Genomic DNA, 23297 nt, shown 5'->3' with positions numbered 1-23297 from the left:
TCAAATAAAATGAATTTGGATAACGGTAGTGACCACAAGAACTTATGCTCCGTTTTGCATGCCTTTGAATTTTTTCTTTGTACCTCCCTTTCTTGATTTGGTACAAAAGACATATTTAAAGTGATAAAACAACACAGGTCTCTTATAATTGATTTTTTAATGCAACAAAAAACAAAGCCGGCATGTAATTAGGTTCTTACAGAAGTACTCATGGGTTTCGATATGACGGTCAATTGACTCTTTTCTTGTTTTCATAGAACAGAATTTGTTGCAATTATAATGTTTACACTGAAACAGAATTAAAGGATTAGAGCATGACTTTCGCATACAAGACATTTAATTGGTGTTTATTTCATTCTATGTTGTCACCTATTAGCATTTATCAGAAGTTTTCATTGATCACTATTTCACCAGACTGTTATTTACAGTGTATTGACAACTATTTATCATTAAAAAACTTACATAATATATGATATCTATTTAGAACTTGCAAATTTCACAATATGGATTCTATCTTTATGGGCATTAATCACCATTTTCGATGATAAAACGAGCGATGTATCAAGGTTTAATTTGCCAATTCTTATCATAATTTTTTCACGTTCAGCTGTTTTAAAGATATTTAAAATATATTTTCTTTGGAAAAAATTGAGAGCCATGCCGGACGCTACATTATTAGCGGGATTGCGAGTTATCCAGGTGCGAGTTATCGAGGGAGTGGTGTATATACATGTGGATGACCTTATCAGATATTCAGTCCATTACATAAGTTTTAAACAGTTTGCGCATGTTTAAACTTTTAGACTTTTAATTTGTTTTTGACAAAAAGCTTATTAGCATGTAATTTACCCAAAACCATCTTAGGTTGATAAATAAGAGTTGATGGCTCCTTTGTATGCATATGTTGATCACACCGGGGTGGGTGGGGTCCATGGTGGCTGCATGGTTTAAGGGACATGCCTTTATTGACCACTTCCATCTCACCTCCATCCATCTAGGTTTGTGTCTCAAATTTGTCTAATGTGAGTATGTGACAAAGTTAGCCAATAACATCCCATGGTGGTTCTTACTTAGAAATTTTCCAGGTGAAGAACCAGTTATATTGGTCACCATGTATAGCCTGTAATGTGCTGAAATGCCAATTTCATTAAATAGAGGATATTTGCTTGAAACGAGTGAATAATGGATATATTTCATCAAGTGGGTGAAAAACTCAGTATTTTCACGAGTGGCATAGCCACGAGTGAAAATGGTAGAGTTTTTCACCCACGAGATGAAATGTATCCGTTATTCACTCGTTTCAAGCAAATATTCTTTTTACTTTATGCTCACATACGTTGGCTACCTAAAGTTTGTGACACAGTGAATGAGAAGATTTCTTACGGTAATGTCAGCTGTTTACCGTACATGTTCTGCTGTGTTATGTGTACATGCGTACAAAATTAGTTCCACATCAGATTGATAAAAATTAACTGATATTTCCAGAATAACAAACTACAAGTTTCAAGGATAACAGACAGGGATTATTAATCTGCTAATTATTAATTATTAATTTGCTAAGGTGCAAAACCAAAGGGAGGTAAGTATGTTCTGACCCCAAAAAGTAGTTCCTATAGTGAAAAAATATTGTTATTTTTTCACTGCAGTGAAATATCAATAATATTTTAATTAGAAAATCAAGTAATTCACTGCTTAGCCTAAAATAAATCTTATTACACCTCTGCTTGAACAGAAAGTCATATTGACATGGGGTTATCACTAGAATACCTCTTACCATGTCTAGTTGGACAGAAAGTCATATTGACATGGGATTATCACTAGGACAGAAAGTCATATTGACATGGGGTTATCCCTAGAATACCTCTTGGACAGAAAGTCATATTGACATGGGGTTATCACTAGGACAGAAAGTCATATTGACATGGGGTTATCACTAGAATACCTCTTGGACAGAAAGTCATATTGACATGGGGTTATCACTAGGACAGAAAGGCATATTGACATGGGGTTATCACTAGGACAGAAAGTCATATTGACATGGGGTTATCACTAGGACAGAAAGTCATATTGACATGGGGTTATCACTAGAATACCTCTTGGACAGAAAGTCATATTGACATGGGGTTATCACTAGAATACCTCTTGGACAGAAAGTCATATTGACATGGAGTTATCACTAGGACAGAAAGTCATATTGACATGGGGTTATCACTATGACAGAAAGTCATATTGACATGGGGTTATCACTAGAATACCTCTTACCATGTCTAGTTGGTCTTGGGTGAAAATGTTGTTCATCTGATGTCCAATACGGCTACCACCACCACAGTTATCTTGTAAATTTTTTTAGTGCTTCTCCTGAATAAAAGGTCACATTTTGAAAATATTGTCATCTGTACACCTCGACTGGATGGAGGTTTTCAGTAATAGACTTTTTTATGATGCCTAGGTGGTCCTAATTGAAAATGGTGCTAGTCATACATTCACTATGGCTACCATTATGACTCTCTTAAAATTATTGTTGTCACTACTCCACCTGAATGGATGATCATTATGAAATTTGGTTTTCAGCAAAAGACCTCACATGATGTCTTCTTTGTCCTAAATTATTAAAATGTTGCCAGTCACAGCAGCTAATTGGAATGTTGTTTTATTGCTTGGTTTGAACACCTGGTAGTTTAAAGGAAGAAATTGTTTTATTTTGAATTCCTGAAAATTCTTTATGCCTTTATCGACCACTGACATCTCATCTCTGTCTGTGGTTGTTTGAATCTCAGACTTGGACATTGTGGGTATGAGAGAAAGCTTGCGGGTAGTTTCCCATGGGTGGGTGGTTCTTACTGTTGTTATCCCAGGTTCTTCCTCCACAAGTTATTCTGGCTGTCATGCATTTCCTATCATGCACTGAAAAATGGCATTAAACTCAAAACACAGCAGCAATCTTTTCATCCAGAAGAGCATCAGTGCCTTCTATGGACTAATGTTTTACTGAGAGTGAGTATTTGCGCTTCCAGCTGCCTGTCACACTTTTTCTTCTGGAACAGTAACTTTAAATTTTACATTAAGAAATGAAACTTTTGTCTACTTATAGATTATAACTGAAAGTGTATCACATGCCATATCAGGAATTGCACCTTCAGGTCACAGCTCAGAAATTTACATTTTCTATCCCAGTATCAGGACTGGCATTAAACATTAAGAACTGTTTGAAATTAAGCGATGAAACTTGGCACACTTATGCATCATATCTAGAAGGGGTGTCCCATTGGGGTCCTGTACTCAGGTTCATGGTCATGGCTAAATATTTTACACTTCCATCACACTTTCATATCTAATCTGTAAATTGAAAGCTATTTTGAGTTTAAGGGATGAAACTTGGTATAATTGTGTTCAGTCAAAGTCACTGTTTGTTTGTTTTGCATTTTCATCACACTTTCCTCTCCATTCTTTAACTTTAAAACTGTTTGAGAGATGAAACTTGGTATACTCTTGTGCATCATCACTGGAAGGTGTGTCACATACCATGTTTTGTCACCCATCTTCAGGGTCAGGGTCATAGTATTCTATTTTTGTCATCACACTTTCCTCTCCTTTCTTTAACTTTAAAAATCGTTTAAGATTAATGGGAGAAAGCTGGTGTACATGTACATAAGCAGAAGGTGTCTTGCATCACATTGGGGTTCTAGTCTTTATAAAATTATTAAGGTTTGGCAAACTAAAATAAAAAATTACCCTAAAGTACTTGGAGTGTTGTGTTGTCATTTTCAAAGTGTTTGTTGGAGTTAAATGTATTGCAAGTGTGCTTATCTATATAAAGCATCAAAATTTTGTTTAAAAGTTATAACTATTAAGGAGTACAAGAAACAAATCATATTATTTACATGGTATTCTGATAAAAGCAACTCTTGTTTTATATGAACTGGTTGTAGGGGTAATAGTACATCCCCCTGCTCCAGATTCTAGCAAGTTGTCATAGAAAAGACATTGAATCTTACATAAATTTGCAAAGGAATGATATTTTTGTAGTATAGGTCAAAAGTGTGAGCATACACACGTAAAAATAGCCTTGCTTTAAACCTCTCCCTGTATTAGTGTGACCATTAAGTTGCCTAAAACCTGTCCCTGTATAAACTGTGACCATACATATGAAAAATATCCTTGCCTAAAACATTGCCCAGTGTAAACTGTGACCATACATGTGCGAAAATATCCTTGCCTAAAATGTTGTCCAGCGTAAACTGTGACCATTCATATGAGAAAATATCCTTGTCTGAAACATTATCCAGTGTAAACTGTGACCATACATGTGAGGAAATATCCTTGCCTAAAACATTGTCCAGTGTAAATTGTGACCTTATATGTGAGAAGGTAGCCTTGACTAAAACATTGTCCAGTGTAAACTGTGACCATACATGTGAGAAAATATCCTTCCCTAAAACATTGTCCAGTGTAAACTGTGACCATACATGTGAGAAAATATCCTTGCCTAAAACATTGTCCACTGTAAACTGTGGCCTTATATGTGAGAACATATCCTTGACTAAAACATTGTCCAGTGTAAACTGTGACCTTACATGTGAGAACATAGCCTTGACTAAAACCAGGTCAGACACATATAAAGTGTGATGATACATATGAGAAAAATAGCTTTCCCTAAAATATGACCCATTATAAAGTGTGACCATACACCTGAGAAGATAGTGTTGCCTAAATTCTGGCTAAGTATAAAATGACCTCACTATTAAAGAGATTTTTTTACAGCTCCCACAGAAAATAGCAGGGTTCAACAAGTCTAAAAACTCTATAGTGGCCCAATTCATGATATATAGTCGACTACTTGGCTGCTTGCGTTAAATGTATGGTACCCAGACCCAGAATTCTAGTGCTCCCAGCATTTTGGGCATTGGATTTTTTTTAGGATAGCTACTCTTCATTTCCACAGAAGAGTTTTACCTTGATCATGTATCAGAAAGTTTGATGATAGAAGTCCTGTTGTATTGCATATTAATGTATGGTGCATTAGCTATGAGGGGATGTACCTACTTGCTGCAGACCATAAAATGAATAATTTTACCAGTAAAACAAAACCAGAAGACAGATGGAATGTGGAATGAATGTAAACAGTATATATAATAATACAAGTCAAATGCAGAAGGAATACAAACAAAATAAAATGAAGAAATGCAACAACATGAGAAACAAAGTTTGCAGAAAATGGATTACACAAATGCAGATTGCTGAACTGGGAATGGTAAATGAAAATTAATTGAAGTGCAGATGCATTTCTTGAATGCATTTGAAACATTACATATTTTGCTGCCTCAAAACTTTCACAATCAGATATTCCTTTTGCATCATGTTCCTGGATCAGATAACTTCTCACAGCTGACTACATTATTTCTAACAATGTTTACTAAATTGGATTATTGTCCTACCTTACTTGAGTGACACCTCAAGTAGCCATTTAAAGGATGATAGCTTCTCACAGCTAACTACATCATCTCTAAAGAAACATTAGAATGGATCACTATAGGAATATTGACAAATACGAATATTGCAGGAAATCTACACCAGTCCTAGAGTGCTTCGATACTACACCTTTCCCTTGATAACTTGCAACAGTGGAATTCAAAAACATAGATTGCACTATAAGAGAGGTCGTGAGTTATCAAGGGACTTACATAACAATATGAATGATACCATCCTTACTGGACATCGAGAACAACACCAGGGGTGTGTGTGTAAGAACAGGTCTGTTTAATGGCTGAATACTCGTTGCAAAATCATGTTGGGAATAATTGTCACTAAATCGCTTTTACAAAGTTATTCATTTTTATGTACAAATGACCTTTATTTTCAAGATTTTCAACCGCTGAGAGATTAACGGTATTCCAAATTGTTTCAACAACCTTCACGTGTATGTGAAACATTGTGTATTCCATAACTACTTTATGTTGTTGTTGAGTAGTCTGTTTCCCTGATCTATCTCATCCCTGCTTTGCACTCAACTCTTGTGGAATGCAATGCAAGGACCATACCAAGCAGATAACCAGACCAGTTACTCATTCAAATTCACAATCCGACAAGATTCTTTCAAAAAATAAATATGGAACATTTAGTTCATGAAACAGACATCATCATTGAATGCCAGTTTTTTTTGTTCTATAATAAAATATTGATGCCATGATTTGGATCAGGGTCAGCCAGTATGATGGGATCAGTGACAATACTTGTGATAAATCGGGGTCAGCCATTGTAATGGGATCATTGACCATTCTTGTGATGGATTGAGGTCAGGCAGTATAATGGGATTCATGACCTTTGAAGTGATATATCATGGTCAGCTGTTATAATGGGATCCATGATCATACTTGTGATAGATCAGGGTCAGCCATTGTAATGGGATCATTGACCATACTTGTGATAGATCAGGGTTTGCCACTGTGATGGGATACATGACCATGCTTGTGATAGCTCAATGTCAGCCATTATAATGGGATCTTTGACTGTACTTGTGATAGCTCAGTGTCAGCCATTATAATGGGATCTTTGACTACTGTACTTGTGACATATCAGAGTCAACCAGTAGATTGTGATTTCTGACCTTAGTTAATATAAACCAAAGTCAGCATGATATAGAGCAGGTTCAACCAGTGCAGAGGGATCCATGACTGATCTATCAGGGTCTGCCAGTATTATTGAAACCAGTATCATTGGCTCCATGACAATACATGTGATAGATCAATATCAACACAAGGCTCGGCTTGCATGGGTACGTGGGAAAACCTGCCAGTAGCTTATCGTGGGTCGGTGGTTCTTCCCTGGGTTTTCCAGGGTTCCTCCTCCACCAGTTATACTGGCCGCCATGTATAGCCTATCTTGTGCTGAAAAATGGTGTTAAACCCTAGAACAAAAACATCAATATCAACAAGATATAGATCAGGGTTAGGTAGTATGATATGATTCATGACCATACATATGATAGATCAGGGTCAGCCAGTATAATGGGAACCATGACTGTACTTTTGATATGTCACCTTATTTGTGATAGATCAGGGTCTGCCAGTATAATGGGATCCATGACTGTACTTTTGATATGTCACCTTATTTGTGATAGATCAGGGTCAGCCAGTATAATGGGATCCATGACTGTACTTTTGATATGTCACCTTATTTGTGATAGATCAGGGTCAGCCAGTATAATGGGATCCATGACTGTACTTTTGAGATGTCACCTTATTTGTGATAGATCAGGGTCAGCCAGAATAATGGGATCCATGACTGTACTTTTGATATGTCACCTTATGTGTGATAGATCAGGGTCAGCCAGTATAATGGAGCCATGACTGTACTTTTGATATGTCACCTTATTTGTGATAGATCAGGGTCAGCCAGAATAATGGGATCCATGACTGTACTTTTGATATGTCACCTTATTTGTGATAGATCAGGGCCAGCCAGAATAATGGGATCCATGACTGTACTTTTGATATGTCACCTTATGTGTGATAGATCAGGGTCAGCCAGTATAATGGAGCCATGACTGTACTTTTGATATGTCACCTTATTTGTGATAGATCAGGGTCTGCCAGTATAATGGGAACCATGACTGTACTTTTGATATGTCACCTTATTTGTGATAGATCAGGGTCAGCCAGAATAATGGGAACCATGACTGTACTTTTGATATGTCACCTTATTTGTGATAGATCAGAGTCAACAAGGTATAGGTCAGGGTCAATCATTTTAATGGGATCCATGACTGTACCTGTGATAGATCAGGGCCAGCCAGTTTAATGGGATCCATGGCTGTACTTGTGATAGATCAGGGCCAGCCAGTATAATGGGATCCATGGCTGTACTTGTGATAGATCAGGGCCAGCCAGTATAATGGGATCCATGGCTGTACTTGTGATAGATCAGGGCCAGCCAGCCAGTATAATGGGATCCATGGCTATACTTGTGATACATCAGGGCCAACTATAATAATGGGTTCCATCAGAACCACTTATGTTAACTAAATAATATGATGCACTTTAGCAGAATTGTTCTGAACTGTATGGTTTTACTTCCTCAGGAGTTTGGCTGGATGCTGGTCCATGAAGATATGTTCAGGCCTCCCAGGAAAGGCATGCTACTGGCTGTGCTAAATGGATCTGGAATTCAGGTCTTTTTGATGACACTGATCACTCTAGGTAAGACAGTCAGAAAAGTACTCTCACTCTGCTGAGCATAATAAAGCCAAATGCCTTCTTATTTTCACAGGCAAGGTGTTGGTATCACTTTTCCAATGGTGTTTATGTTGTGGGTGCATGTATTAGTGGTTAGTTTTTATGCATCCACTATATGCGGGTTATACTAAGCTGTCAATCCATCTTATTGTCTTGGTTCCCACACAATAACTCGTGTCTTCAGATTTAACAAATCTGTCCCTATTGCTTTGTGCATTTGTTTTAATCATGTGATTAAACTAAAGCTATAGTTCATATATTCTTTTAAAGCTTTATTTTGCCTGCCGTATAAGTGATTGTTAAGGAAGTAAAAACTGTTTTGGGGTTATATGGTGTGTCTTTAGCTTGTTTGTCATGAAAAGCACTGAAAAGCATAATTGTGCAGTAAAGGACATGGTATCGAAATGTGTGCTTGCCCAGTAAATTGATAGCATCAGAAGGCATTAATATGCAGTAATGGGTGTAAAGTAGGTCATATTGGTGCCACTACATTTCCAAAAGCCACTGGAAGGACATTCACAAAACTTTGTTGTTCTGTAACTCTTGGGTAACCATCACTTCAGGATGGGTGTTGCCCTCAGCTTGAACCTGGCTTGAGGGTTGGGGAGGTGGGCAAACATAAGATATACAGGCATTTTAATTGCAATGGCATTTCATATTTTTTCTGAATTCATATGCAACAAAATGCTAGAAGATGTGTTATATATATATATATGTGTGTGTGTGTGTGTGTGTGTGTGTGTGTAGGATGAGTTTGGTGGGGAGAGGGTGGTTGGAATGTGCATTAATTCAACGAAATGCAACTTTGAATGTCCATCTCGGAAAAATATTACAAAATATGGTCTGGCATTTCTGCTACTACCATACTGGCAAGGATGGAAAAAATCAGTACATGACCAAATTTTACCAGTACAAATAATAATCAACCAATCTCATCAATGCATCCTTTATGACTTGCATAGAGCAGAAAAAATTATGTTGTAAACAATACTGTAAAGAAAATTGAATGAATGCATTTCTGACCTTTACAGGAGCTGCCTTCATAATGGACACCGTCACATGTCAACACCATGACAATATAGTTCATTGCACACAGCATCACAAATTTTATCTTATCTGTAACTTAGTAAATTATAGTGTTTCCAAGCTTGGTGTGAGTGTAAGCCCTCAACTGTCTGCATGGCTAGATCATGTGACTTACAGTCATATATAAATAGAAACCAGCAAAATTCCAAACTAAGCTGATTCCCTCCCCCAACAAACACAGTTATTAATTTGTTTTGAACAAGAGTAAATAAAAGATACAAACGATATTTAAAAAGTCCTTGTGCCCATTATTTTTTAAAATGAAGTTGTCGATGGCTGTGCAATGATTTCAGATTCTTCAACGCAAATGGAACAAAGCAGAAAGTGACTGCTTGGATTAATGTCAGTGAAATAAAAAGAGAATTGCTATAATTTGAGTTGTTATATCTTGAATCAAATATTAAAGCCTTGCAATCCATCAAAGTGATATGCCAACTTTTCTTTTGGCGCTGTGTTGTTGTTGATGGTCAATGATCAAATTCGGGAAGGATATGGGACTACAACTGTATGAATAGAATAAGTCGGCTTCTTGCAGAATTTGATGTTAAGACAGTTAACTTTAATTACATTGAACACATTTTACAGTTTCTCATTATATGAATACCATCTTTTTTTTCTGGTACAGAGGCAAATTTTGTAGATACAAACAGGCGTACTGGTGTAAAGGAACCTCTGATGAGCAACAAAAGGGATCGATTTTAACACATGATTTTGGTCTGTTTCATTTTGCTACTAGTTACATAGCTGCCAACCCTCAAAATTTTGGCATGAATTAAATGACTTTTTCAGCAATTCATGGATTCATGCCACATGCAGAAAAAATTTGAATTCCCCGATTCTCAATTATTTTAAATCTTTAATAAAATAACCGATTTCCAGTTGAATGCTACTCATGATATTGGCAGTTGCTGAAATGATCTGGTACTGCTGGTCACAATATTAATAGAACTGAACTCGATGATCACATCATGAATTAATATCAAAATGCACTAATTGCGAACCTGGAGGGATGGCAGCTATGTAGTTAAAATCAACACAAACAAAAAACTTTTTTTTTAAAGTACAGTCCTACATGTACATGTACTTAAATTGGCCTAGAATTTGTTCTGTTGAGGCTACCAAAGGAGATGAAGCTAATCACAGAGAAATAAACAGCTTTAAACCACTGACATTGCTACAGTAACTTAAATGCTGTAAACATTGTGACTTGTTATTTTATCCCATTTAAAAGACCTCCAATTTGTTTCTGCAACTGGGCATGACTGATTTATTATTTTTATTGTGCATTAGAAATGTCATTTGTTTCGTGAAACAAAACGCCATATGTTTGGTACTTCAGGTGCATAATAATTGTTCTGAAGTAGATTTGTCAACTAAACCCTGATATCTCAGGACCCAGTTATATCGTCAGTTTTTTGACACCCCCGATATAATTGAGATAACCATGTTTGAGTGTAATTTGAATATTAATGATGGTTACAAAAATGGGGGAAAATGTCATTTTGTTTAGCATGTTACATGGAGCATCATGATGAGACATTAAGGCCACAGTATTTACTGTAATGTCTAATCATATACATAGTATACAGAAACTTAGGATTGTTTACTTTGTTGTATTTTTTTGACATTTATCATTAGACTTTCTCTGGCAGTTTTGATGAAATATCCTTGGATCTTCCTGATATTGTGTGCTACTGCTACACCTGTTTGTACCAGTGAAAAAATTGATAATGTGACTGGACATACTACCTATGTTATGTGCATCTGCTAGCACCAGATGTACAATGTGTATATTTTATTTTCATGGTTACTGAATTTTGTCAACAGTTACAGACAGTAAATTTAAGTACAGAGATGTTTCCAGGCTGCAGGATTGCAGGTTTATCGCAACAAGGATAGCTAGCCACACTGCTTCTCAAAAGAAGTTGGGAAAGGGTCTCACAAATTATTTGTGGTTCCTGCACTTTGTTGTACCCTATGCATGCTGTATTTTTTATAGTTTTGAAAAACAAAGATTTAAAAAAAAAGGTCAAATTTAGTCTTGGTCATCAATTTTGCAGTTAACCCGAATCAAGCTATACTAAGGAAGATTTAGTGTTTGAATTTTAGCATCTGTAGGATTGAGATCTGCTGCAATAGTTGCAGAAACTATCCAGGCATTCCAATTAAATTGTTCTTAGAGTGGTAAAAAAACTGATCAGCCATAAAAGAAATTTATAGAGCATAACCAGCAGTGAGTTATTTTAACGCTGAAATGGAAGATTATAAGTTCTTTATCATAACACCATTTGATACTATTGGGAAAGAGGAAAGTTCTTTTGTTCCTATGTGATCTGAAGATGTTGCACAAACAGATGACAGGGATAGAGTTAGCATCTTGTCCACAGGGCATGTGGAAGGGGAACTGGCAGCTGAGACAGAAAAAAAGGAACCAAAATTCTAAGACATGGTTGTGTACCTACAACTGGTTAAGGAAAGAACCAAATTTAGGGATGTTATGGGTTTTCAGTTGAGAATATAAGAAAGATTATCTATTTAATATTTACCTGCTCGGCAAACTAAGTTAGGTATGCAGATGATGTATATGTTTGTTGTCAGAGAAGTCATACAAAGTCATTAAATGCTGTTTTAAATTAGATATACATATGCCTTATAGTAATGTTGTCATCCATTAGACACCATGTCACATTGCCTCTCTTTACATTTGTAAATGTTGCAGCCTTCAAAGACACGAACATTTCACAAAGTATGTCATGGATTGTACTGCAGCTCAGCCAGCCAGGAAGTCTGTCACATTTGATGTTCAAAAACCAAATACCCTGTAACATTTGTATCTGTCTTAGAATAAAAATTATATTCTTTTTGTGCTAGCCCTAACATAAATACTACAAGGTCTGCATAGTTATTTCTTCACTGTTGTGTAATTTTTCCTTCTATTTCAGCAATTGCCTGCTTGGGATTTTTATCTCCAGCAAACAGGGGTGCTCTCATGACATGTATCTTGGTAAGTAAACTTTAAAGACATGCTTGTTTTGGGGCCAGCTTGGTGAAGTCTGCAGACACCTATCGTTATTACATTGTCCATCCATCCATCATTCCATCCCTCTTTTCTGCAACAATTTAGTTAGCACAAGATAACTTTACTGGGAATTTTACAATTTGATCAAATTCGGTTTGCAGCCCAAACAATGTTCAGTTTTCATTTATATATGTCCTCATTTGGAGGAGTTAAGGCCCCTGATGTCCCATTTTCCTAATTTCTACTCCCACTGCATTACATAATTAAGGATTGTTTTATTCCTACCTAAAGTGGCATCCAGCTATATTCCAATGAGTCTTTGAATCATTTAAATTTCCAGCATTTCACAACTTCATTTACAGCTTTCCTAGCACCCAACTGCCATGGTCTCTATGGCAAACATTACCAAGGTTAGTTGGATTCAACCAGACTTTACAGGCACCTTTATACTGATGAAAAGTTGAACAAATTTGAATTGCACCATTCCACAAATTGATTTTCAAGAGTTATATCTCCTTATTAGCTGGACTTGTGACTTTGATTGTTTTCTTATAAAGCTAGAGCTGAATGGTGAAATGTCAACAAAACTTGCCAAATACAATGTGAGCCAAACCGAGCATTACAAGACACTGCTCAACACAGCATATGCCATAACAAAGCATTACAAGACACTGCTCAATACAGCATATGCCATAACAAAGCATTACAAGACACTGTTCAACACAGCATATACCATAGAGAAAAAAAATTCATACTATGAATTTCTGTTTGAGGTTCAACTTAAAAATGAGTTTAAGTTGGAACTGATTACATCAACAGAACTGCATGCATTGATGTCAACAGTATATATGGTGTCCTACAGAAAAATATCAAGGATATAATATCCAGTCCTAAATTCATATGTATTGCTATGACTGATTTAGCAGTTTTAGACCAAGAATGTTAGATTTATTGACCCTGACCATAATAATCTAAAATAAGACAAATTAAAATATCCAGTATATTTTACATGTCACACCACTAATGCATGCATTTGAACTGTGCAGCTTATTAAAAGTAAAACATTTTAACCTTCCTTTCTTCCATTATTCTTTGTAACTATGAAAATACATACGAGTGGGTCTTTATATGGACAAATAAACTTTTTAATTTTCTTGTCTGTCAGGGTTCCCATACTACCAGGAAATCAGGAAAAATGATAATTTTTTTCCCGACCATGAAAAGCCCTTGAATTTCGCAAATATTGATGAAAGTCCACAAAAACCCTGGAATTTTCTGCCACCACTTGATGCCTGAAACACGTAATTGAGTCGTAACTAAACTGATCGAGAGTTAAATTTATCGAGTTCTAACCAGGATATTTGCAGGGTGTAGTTTGGATCATTTAGATGCTTGCAATAAACATATATGCTGAGTCAATCCAAACGCTCATTGATTAGGTTCATTTTATTTTCAACGTCAACTCGATATCCTTATCTTTCCTTACATAGAAGGTATGAAAACCAGTCTAGCATCACAAGAGCCCAACATGGTGGAGGCAAAGCATCGCCGCTTACCAGATGGCCTTGCAAACTTTAAACGTTGTTAGAGCGAGTGATACTTGCATGAAATCGATATGAAAATTACTTATTTTCTCAGAAATTGTGAGTATTAAGATCATTATGTCTTTAATCTGCGGAAAGACAAGAGAAAACTACGGTGTTGGTGAAATGTGACCTGGCACTAGCGATTTGCATTGCTAGTCGCATGAATGCACAAATCTAACAACCCACATTTTCAAATGTTGTAGAGAAAATATTAAATGAAAGTTGCATGATGGTTGTAATAAAAATACAAAAATGAAAGAACACATTTTTCCATATTTATTTGTTCTGGAGTTCTGTGGAATCACATGACTACCATGTTGACATGTGCTCTCTGCTTGATAAATCAGACTGGCCAGATTGCTGATTTTTACAAACGGTACCTGACTTTCATTTAATATAATTGAATTTCTGTATAACAAAATTATGAAGGAGTTTGTTGTTGATATCATGTCACTATTGGACTTCCTTTGTCGTCATTTGAGATTTGTGAAGTTATGTGACTAGTACTTCAGATGGCGAGTACTGGGTCAGGTTTCATCTATGCCATAGTTTTGTCTAGTTTGTCAGTGGAATATAAGCATAATGATTATAATACGTGCCATTTCTGAGAAACTAAATCATTTTCCTATTGATTTTGTGCAGGTTTAAGTCGATGTAACATAAGTTTAAATTTTCAAAGCCCGCTGGTAAGTGATTACCATATGTCGCTACCGCACAGTGGTGGCAAATTCCAAATTTTTTATATGCAGTTTCAATGACCCCACACCCCAACCTAAATGTCCATATATGAAAAATGGGGTGGGAATATTCAGAGGAAACTCGGATTAGAAAACGGACTGCTATTCGTTTTAAACCAAATTTGTAGTCCAAATTGTTGAATCTCGGAGCTGAAATGAGAAATTGTCATCCCTTGTATTATATATTAAAAGATATGATACAAGCCCTTGTATCAATACAGGTTTGGGGACTGGTTTAACGAATTACAAGAAGACAAGTTGATTTTACAGAAAATTCAGTCTTTGTTTATACAACAGTATATAAGTTTGAAGGTCTTTTGTCAAAATTTAAATAAACCCTTTTGAAAATGTTTTTAAATGACGGAATTTTAACCAGTTAGTCTTAAGGCGATTAGGTTGTTTGACAAATCTTGTTTTGGGATTTTATTGGTACAGATAAATTCAGGCTTAAACTCTTTTCGTTACAAGACAAGATTCTAATTATTTGCATTTATTCTTTTTTTTATTATACTGTAATAGGAAATGTTACTTTCTATGATATGCACACACACACACAAACACACACACACAGATATATATATATATATATTGCTCTAGAATTCTTTAGAATTAAAGGTTTGAAAGGAAACAAAACATAATTTACGTTTATTATGTTGTTCCCTCTTAGCAACATTATGCAGGGCAGCAAAATAAAGTTAGAATTTGTATTCTGTTTTTTCCATGCGCCATCTATAAATAGTGGCTAAATTTTGTGTGTTTTTTCCATGCGCCATCTATAAATAGTGGTTAAATTTTGTGTTTTTTTTCCATGCGCTATCTATAAATAGTGGTTATATTTTGTATGGTTTTTTTTCATGCACCTTCTATAAATAGTGGTTACATTTTGTATGTTTTTTTTTTCCATGCGCTATCTATAAATAATGGCTTAGAAATGTTTTTAAAAATGTGAAATATTTATTTTGGGTACAGGTCATGTATGTATGCCAAGGAGCCTCAGCAGGATACATCTCTGCAAGACTATACAAAAGTAAGTACTTCCAACATGTGCAAAGGTAATTTAATAAGACATATTTTCTGTGATTCCCTTACCATGATTAAGCCCTCTCACTGTACTGATATTCATAGTCCTCATTTTAATATTGTTTCACCTAAACTCGCAAGGTCATAGGTTAAACAGATGAGTCAGTCACGTGCATCTTAATCGGATCAGTCAGTTCACCTGTTACCAATTTTGTTTCTACACATAGACTTGTCTTCCATTTGCAGTTACCAAACACTGTGAATGGTTTCCACTGGGGAGAATGGAAGGACCCTATTAATTTTGGGTTAAAAACTCAAAGGTCATGGTCATTGCAACTGAAAGAAGACATGTTGCTTGCACACAAAAACTCCATGTTTTCTATCATCTACAGTAACTGTTTGTGAACCTCCAGGCAGGGATTTTCCTTCTGAAATCTCAAATGGAAATTTTATATTTTTTTCCCACACTTTGCTGCCAGGGCGTTATATTTATGACAAAGACATAAACCCATGAATGCTCTAAATGCTGTATAGACAGGTAAGGCCAGTATTTGTCAAGAGACATTGAATCAGTGGGAGCTGAGAAAGTCATTCTGATGGTGGAAGCTTTCCCATTGACTTGCAGTCCAATTATGGTAATCAAGAATTCCACTCTTTTTTCCCCTGTTGCTCCAAAAATCAGTTAAAACAAGTAGAAAATTGCTTGTAGAGTACAGTATTACATGTTTTTTTTATACTTAAGATCTATAAGGAAATACCATAAAACTAGTTCCAAACTATTAGAATCTAGTTACTCTGCTGGAATAGTCTGTGCATTTGGTCCTAGTTTTAAAGTTCCCACCATCTGTATAAACTAGGGACATTTAGAGCTGAATTTACCTCAGCTAGATTGATGAGTAAAAACTGCTTTGAACTCACATGACAAGAATGAATAACATAAAAGAACTGAAAACTGACTAAAGGAAGGAATGCAAGATAATTTTGCATAAACTTCTGATGGTTTCTAGTTGGTCTTGATTCCTACATTCATCATGTTTTTTGCCACACTGGCCATCTTGAAAATCTTGTCACTATTTCTCTTGAACGAATGGTCATATCCACATGGGGTTTTCACTAAAAGCCATCTCAATATGTCTTAAATGAAAATGGTGCCAATCAAACTTATGTCCACCACAACAGCTGATTTTGAAAATCTTGTTATCACGGCTTCTTCTAGGTATCTATCACATCAACATTGTGCTTTCCCCAAAGGACTTCTAGGTATCTATCACATCAACATTGTGTTTCTTACGATGTCTGGTTGGTACTAAATCGAAATGGTGCCAGTCTAGATTCAAGTCAAATATGGCCACCATAGCATCCATTTGTCTCCAAAATGGAAATTGTATCTACATGGGGTTTCCACCAAAAGACTTCTCATGCCTTGTTGATTCTAAATGAAAAAATAAGTGCCAACTTGACATCAAACATGTCTACCACAGCAGCTAATTTGAAAATCTTTTTGTTGTTGAAGAATATCAAAGAGGGTTTCAACCCTTGGCAGTTAAAAGGAAGAAACGTTCTTATCATGAATTCCTAAAAATTCTTTCCAGCCAGAAGAACATCAGTCCCTTTAAGGAACTCTTGTTTTTGAATGTTTCTACATTATGGCAAGAAAACTTAACCTACTATATTTTAGTTTGCATTCTGTAAGTGCAGGAGACATTATGCTGCACCCTGCTGTCACAAATTTGCAGTTACCTTGTTATTAATGAATTTTCACTTTTTGTGTTAAATTCGATGTTTTGGATAGTATTGCCTCAACAGTCGTGGAAGTTGATTTGGCCACACAGGCTGAGAAGTAGTACATATTAAAGTTAGGACACTTTAACCTGTTTTTTGTCTCGGTGACCATGTTTACTTTTTGTTTTGGTCAGTTTCTTGGACACATTTCCTTGTGCAATTATAGAACTTTGTATTTTGATCCATCCTGATGGGTACTACAGTCAAACCCGGTTATCTCGATTACGTCGGGGGGTGTAAAAAAATCGTCGACATAACCGGGTCCCGAGATATCCGGGTTCATAAAAACCGGTAATTTTAAAAATGTCCTTGAGCATTACTCCTGTCTCTTGCTGGTGTTTACTGGAATCCCCTCCCACTGCATGTTACAATAAAATAAACAAAACGCTTAATTGATAATAAAATGAAATGAACTAACCTGGTGTTGTTATCATTTATTCCTTTTTTATCATCATAAGTAATTTATTAAAGAAAAAATATATCTATGAACTCCTTATATCACATGTAGCGTATGCATCCATTACTGTAGTGTGCATCACTTATGTCAGATAACACACGACGCATTTTTATAATTGATGTGAATATTGAAAAACAAATCATGTTTGGTTGTACTCAGAGGTTTGAATATGTTATCAGATTGAAAAATGGATCAAAGAAAATCACAAACGAGAGAGTGAGAGAGAAACATCCACCGATTGCTTTCAGGCACCCGCCATTCACGCATAACGCGGTGTTAGGTGCAAAATAACCAAGATTGTATTATATCCAGGTTAATATATGTGACTACGCCGTAACGGACCAAAATTGTGCCTGAAAATCGATCGCTTTTGCTGACTATTTCTTGTACAATTTCTGTGAGATTGACGTTAAAAAGTTGCATTTCGTCGAATTAAGCGGGTCCACATGTTACTTCGGACTGAAACTTATGCCCGACATAACCGGGTTATCGACTTAACAGAGGTCGAGATAAGCGGGTAAAAAATAGCATAACAAAGAAGAATTTTTTCGGGACCGGACCAAAACGCTCGACATAAGCGGGTTGTCGAGATAACCTGAGGTCGAGATAAGTGGGTTTGACTGTATATTGCATACCATAAGATAGACACTGTGACCTAAATTGTGATGCTTCAGCAACTTAAATGCTTGATATTTATGTTATCATATATCACCATCACTGTGTATTGTTGGTAGGTTTAGTATCAGGACAATGTTGCCAACAAATTTTGATCAAATCAATGTTACACATTTTTGTACACCCATCAGTGGCCCACATAAATCTGCTTCCAGTTCAGTACAGTTCTGAGTACTAATACACAGTTCTGAGTACTAATACACAGTCCTGAGTACTAATACACAGTTACATGTTTAATGTAATTGGCTGTTTTAGGTCAGTTTCTTTATCACTTTACAGGGCTTGAAAATAGTATTGATCTGGGACAGGTCCAGGACCTGTCACCCTCTGATAGAGCCATGTCGGACATGCATATTAACATGTCTGAGTTGCTGAGCTGTTGAGCAACATCAAATTCAGTACAAAAGCATTGTATATATATATGAGCTTTAATAAATGAAAAAAGTTATTTTTTTAATTAAAAAAATGCAGTATCCTTTCTTTACTGATCTGAATAAAGTGTCAAGTAGTAATAACCCTTTCATCACTAAATACCTTTGTTGTCATGGAGTCTTCAACACTAAGTAACTTTATAGTTGTAAAGCTTGTGGATTTTGAAATAATATAACTTGGACAATTTTAAAGATATCTGGCTGGATTAGGTGTCAAAGTAAAGGTTAAAAATCAAAGTTTATGACTTAATTCCCTAAAATTTGCTTATCTTTTACAACTTCCCAAATACAGGTGCAAACAGGTAAAATACAAATATTTATCTATTTACTAAAATTGGATAGTACTTATGAATAATTCCAGTAGTAACACAAGTAATTTACAAGCAGAAGCTTGTCAGATTTTAAAAATATATAATGAATAAAACCCAAATTTTCACAAAACTGTTTTTATTTTATCTTCAAGTAATAAAACTGATAACACATGCAGATAGACAACGTTTACAAAAAATCCATCTGAATTATAGATATGAATGTGTTGTAGAGCTTTCCTGGAGCCATCTAACACTCGGGTGGGTGCAGATCTCTCAAACACTTCATCTGAATTATTGATTTGAATGTGTTCTAGAGCTTTCCTGGAACCATCTAACACTCGGGTGGGTCCAGCTGTCTCGAAAACTCCATCTAAGTTATAGATTTGAATGTGTATTAGAGCTTTCCTGGAGCAATCTAACACTTGGGTGGGTCCAGCTCTCTCAAAAACTTCATCTAAGTTATAGATTTGAATGTGTACTATAGCTTTCCTGGAGCCATCTAACACTCGGGTGGGTCCAGCTCTCTCGAAAACTTCATCTGAATTATAGATTTGAATGTGTTCTAGAGCTTTCCTAAATGCATCTAACACTTGGGTGGGTGCAGATCTCTCAAAAACTTCATCTGAATTATAAATTTGAATGTGTTCTAGAACTTTCCTGGAGCCATCTAACACTCGGGTGGGTCAAGCTGTCTCAAAAACTCCATCTAAGTTATAGATTTGAATGTGTATTAGAGCTTTCCTGGAGCCATCTAACACTTGGGTGGGTCCAGCTCTCTCGAAAACTTCATCTAAGTTATAGATTTGAATGTGTTCTAGAGCTTTCCTAAATGCATCTAACACTTGGGTGGGTGCAGATCTCTCAAACACTTCATCTGAGTTACAGATTTGAATGTGTTCTAGAGCTTTCCTGGAGCCATCTAACACTCGGGTGGGTCCAGCTCTCTCGAAAACTTCATCTGAATTATAGATTTGAATGTGTTCTAGAGCTTTCCTAAATGCATCTAACACTTTGGTGGGTGCAGATCTCTCAAAAACTTCATCTGAATTATAGATTTGAATGTGTTCTAGAGCTTTCCTGGAGCAATCTAACACTCTGGTTAGTCCAGATCTCTCAGAAAACTAGAATGAATCCCTTTAGTTATGAGACTTCATCCAAACAAAAACACTTGGAGTGTACACTTCCTCCAGTTATGAGACTTCATCCAAACAAAACACATGGAGTATACACTTCCTCCAGTTATGAGACTTCATCCAAACAAAAACACATGGAGTGTACACTGCCTCCAGTTATCAGACTTCATCCAAACAAAAACACATGGAGTGTACACTTCCTCCAGTTATCAGACTTCATCCAAACAAAAACACACGGAGTTTACACTTCCTCCAGTTATCAGACTTCATCCAAACAAAAACACATGGAGTTTTCACTTCCTCCAGTTCAGAGTTCTCTTCATAATCATCGCTGTTACCCACAATCACATTCCATTGCCTCGCAAGATATTTTTACTCATTTTTATTCAACTGTACTAGGCCACAACTGTACTAGCTGTACTAGGCCACAACTGTACTAGGCCACAACTGCTAAAATCCTTTGATAGTTCATAATTGGACACTTCTCTCTCATCTCATCATGCTTCGAACTCTGCTATTTTGGATTTTAAAAATTCACCAGCCAGAAAATATTTTGAAGCTTTTTTTTTCAATATTTCTATTTGTATGAAGCTAAACTCGTGAGATAATCCAAATATAATATCTGCATTACAAGAAAGAAGCTATTAGAGGTATCCTGAATGTATATAGCCGGGTACTATGACTTTCAAGAAGAACAATGAACAATGCTCCAGACCAGTAAAGCGATCCATAGTGTTGACAGACTTACTTCCCCTAGACCAAAAAACTGGTCCATAGATGTGAAAGGGGTAAATGGTCTTTGTTTTCACTGTCACAGGAGTCAAGATTAATATAACTGAAGTAAAATCAGTGTGTCCCACAGGGGTGTAAAATTGAGGGTACATAAAACCCCTTGGTGTCAAAACTGGGGGTCAAATAAAAAATGTGGGGATCAAAAATGTACTGACAAATTTTCATATGACTATTACTTTTTCAGCTTGAAATAGAATATTGAAACTTGCACAACATACTCTCTCTCTCTCTTTCTCTCTCTTTGTTTAAACGTACAAATACACCAACATGCACATTTAACAAACAAATGCATTATCCATTCAAAGAATAATTTTATTAGTTCATATTTCTTTTAAAGTCGTACTTTTAACAGTCTCCTCTAGCAATGTGTACTATCATAGGTTTCATTGTACTTCATCCTTGAACACATTTATCCAGATATCAAGGAGGATAATGCTTCATCCTCTTTCTAATAAGTTACACTTAAACTTTAAGATCTTTCTTTTATTGCAGCAAAAGTTAAAAACCAACAAAATCTGCAATGACCCGCTGACTTTGTAATCCAAATAATGCATTTGTCTCTGCAAGTTTACTGATTTCTTTGTTATGAAATAATGTCTTAGGTTATAATGTGTTCTCCAGATATCTTATGGCGAACGAGGGCAGATTTTTAAAAATTCTAAAATCCTGTCGCAAAAGGATTATTCACTTTTGCAGCCTTTGCAATCGCGCAATCAGAAATCACACTGGTAATCATAATGAATGTGCCATATTCCATTCAAGCGAATTAATTTCTCTGTTTTTCATTAAAATTATATCCACAGTGACTCTTTTGTGTTCTGCTTCTTTCACTTTCTTCTCTAATGCTTTTTAGTGCATGACGTTTTAATCTGGAGATCACTTTCTAGTGCAACAAGCCTTGAGGTTAAACATCTAGATGACAGCTTGCTGAGCTCGATGGAGAAGGTCGCGATATAGGGGAAGCTACTCCATCATAACATTGCCTAAGCTAGTCTGGTTCATTGTTTTATATGTTCCCTGTGTTGCACTTTACTATACGAATAGGGGAGCGCAAGGCAGGGAGCAAAGCAGGGAACCAGTCAATGCCTATACTCGAAGTATATACGAAGCCATCCATCGTTCAATGCATTGGCTATTTAATAAATCATGATCATATTATGAAAATCCTTTGCATCAAAAATACGCTCGGCAACAAAATGTGTGCATCATTTATCTCCAGCATGCGTCCCTGACACACAACTGTGCGTAAAGGGAAACACTGTAAAATCAACCTTTGTATTACCATGGCATAGGGCATTTGACCTGTCAGCTAAATAGGGAACTTTAAAACGGTTAAACTTATTTTTCCTGTATCCCAATCATATTTGACTCAGAGCCAATTTATTTTCCCGTTTTCTTTAAATGTGCAAACATGGCATTTGTCATACGTTGCTTTCCTGTTTGGCTGGGCAACCTTCTGCATGTTTCGGTTCCTGCAGGTTTTGCAGTTTGCGGATGGATGAGAAACCAAACTTAAAATAAGCTCATGACTCAGATTGTTGATCTGTTATGTTTATTGGTGCACAACCAAGTACTGCAGGTCAGTTCGCATTTTAGTACTGTAGTCAGTAGCTAATTCAATATGCGTAAACTCATTTTTTAGCCAGCCTTTACATCAGATATATTGAGTATCATTGATAAAGGCTTCAAATGAATGACTTTGGAATTGCTGCTTTGCAAGTAATGAGGTGAAACCCCTTGTGTATGAGATTAGACTTTAGCTGTTGGGACTTTGATACTGACGTGGAAGGGTACTCAGATTTTTAGGTAAAATAGCACTGGCTCACACACTTTTCTATACATGTTGTTTGAGTGTGTCTATCATGTACACAGCAAAAGTGTTACTAGGCTTTGAGTAACATTGCTTGTATGTAATTTTGCATATATATTAATTTTATTGACATTTTACACTTTGCTTAAGAAACAATTCTGAGGCTGCAGAGGAATAATTTTAATTTCCAGTTTTGGAAAAGTGGGAGGTCCAACAGACTTCTAACA

General features: G+C 36.1%; 1 protein-coding gene across 2 annotated transcripts in view; it reads left to right on the top strand.

Moving 5' to 3' along the window:
- LOC149795912 (transmembrane 9 superfamily member 2-like) overlaps window positions 1-23297 on the top strand; it is a 133516-nt gene that overhangs the window by 59560 nt on the left and 50659 nt on the right. For both annotated transcript variants that reach the window (XM_089965825.1, XM_089965827.1), the window contains exons 10-12: window positions 8078-8195; window positions 12260-12321; window positions 15629-15686. In XM_089965825.1, the coding sequence (XP_089821951.1) occupies window positions 8078-8195; window positions 12260-12321; window positions 15629-15686 (238 nt within the window). The remainder of the gene's footprint in view (window positions 1-8077; window positions 8196-12259; window positions 12322-15628; window positions 15687-23297) is intronic.

This window comes from Sinohyriopsis cumingii, chromosome 7 (genome assembly GCF_028554795.1).
Source record: "Sinohyriopsis cumingii isolate HCF-2022 chromosome 7, ASM2855479v2, whole genome shotgun sequence".
In the NCBI taxonomy this organism is placed as follows: Eukaryota; Metazoa; Mollusca; class Bivalvia; order Unionida; family Unionidae; genus Sinohyriopsis; species Sinohyriopsis cumingii.
The sequence above is the reverse complement of the archived record's forward strand: the minus strand, read 5'-3'. Positions and strand labels throughout refer to the sequence as shown.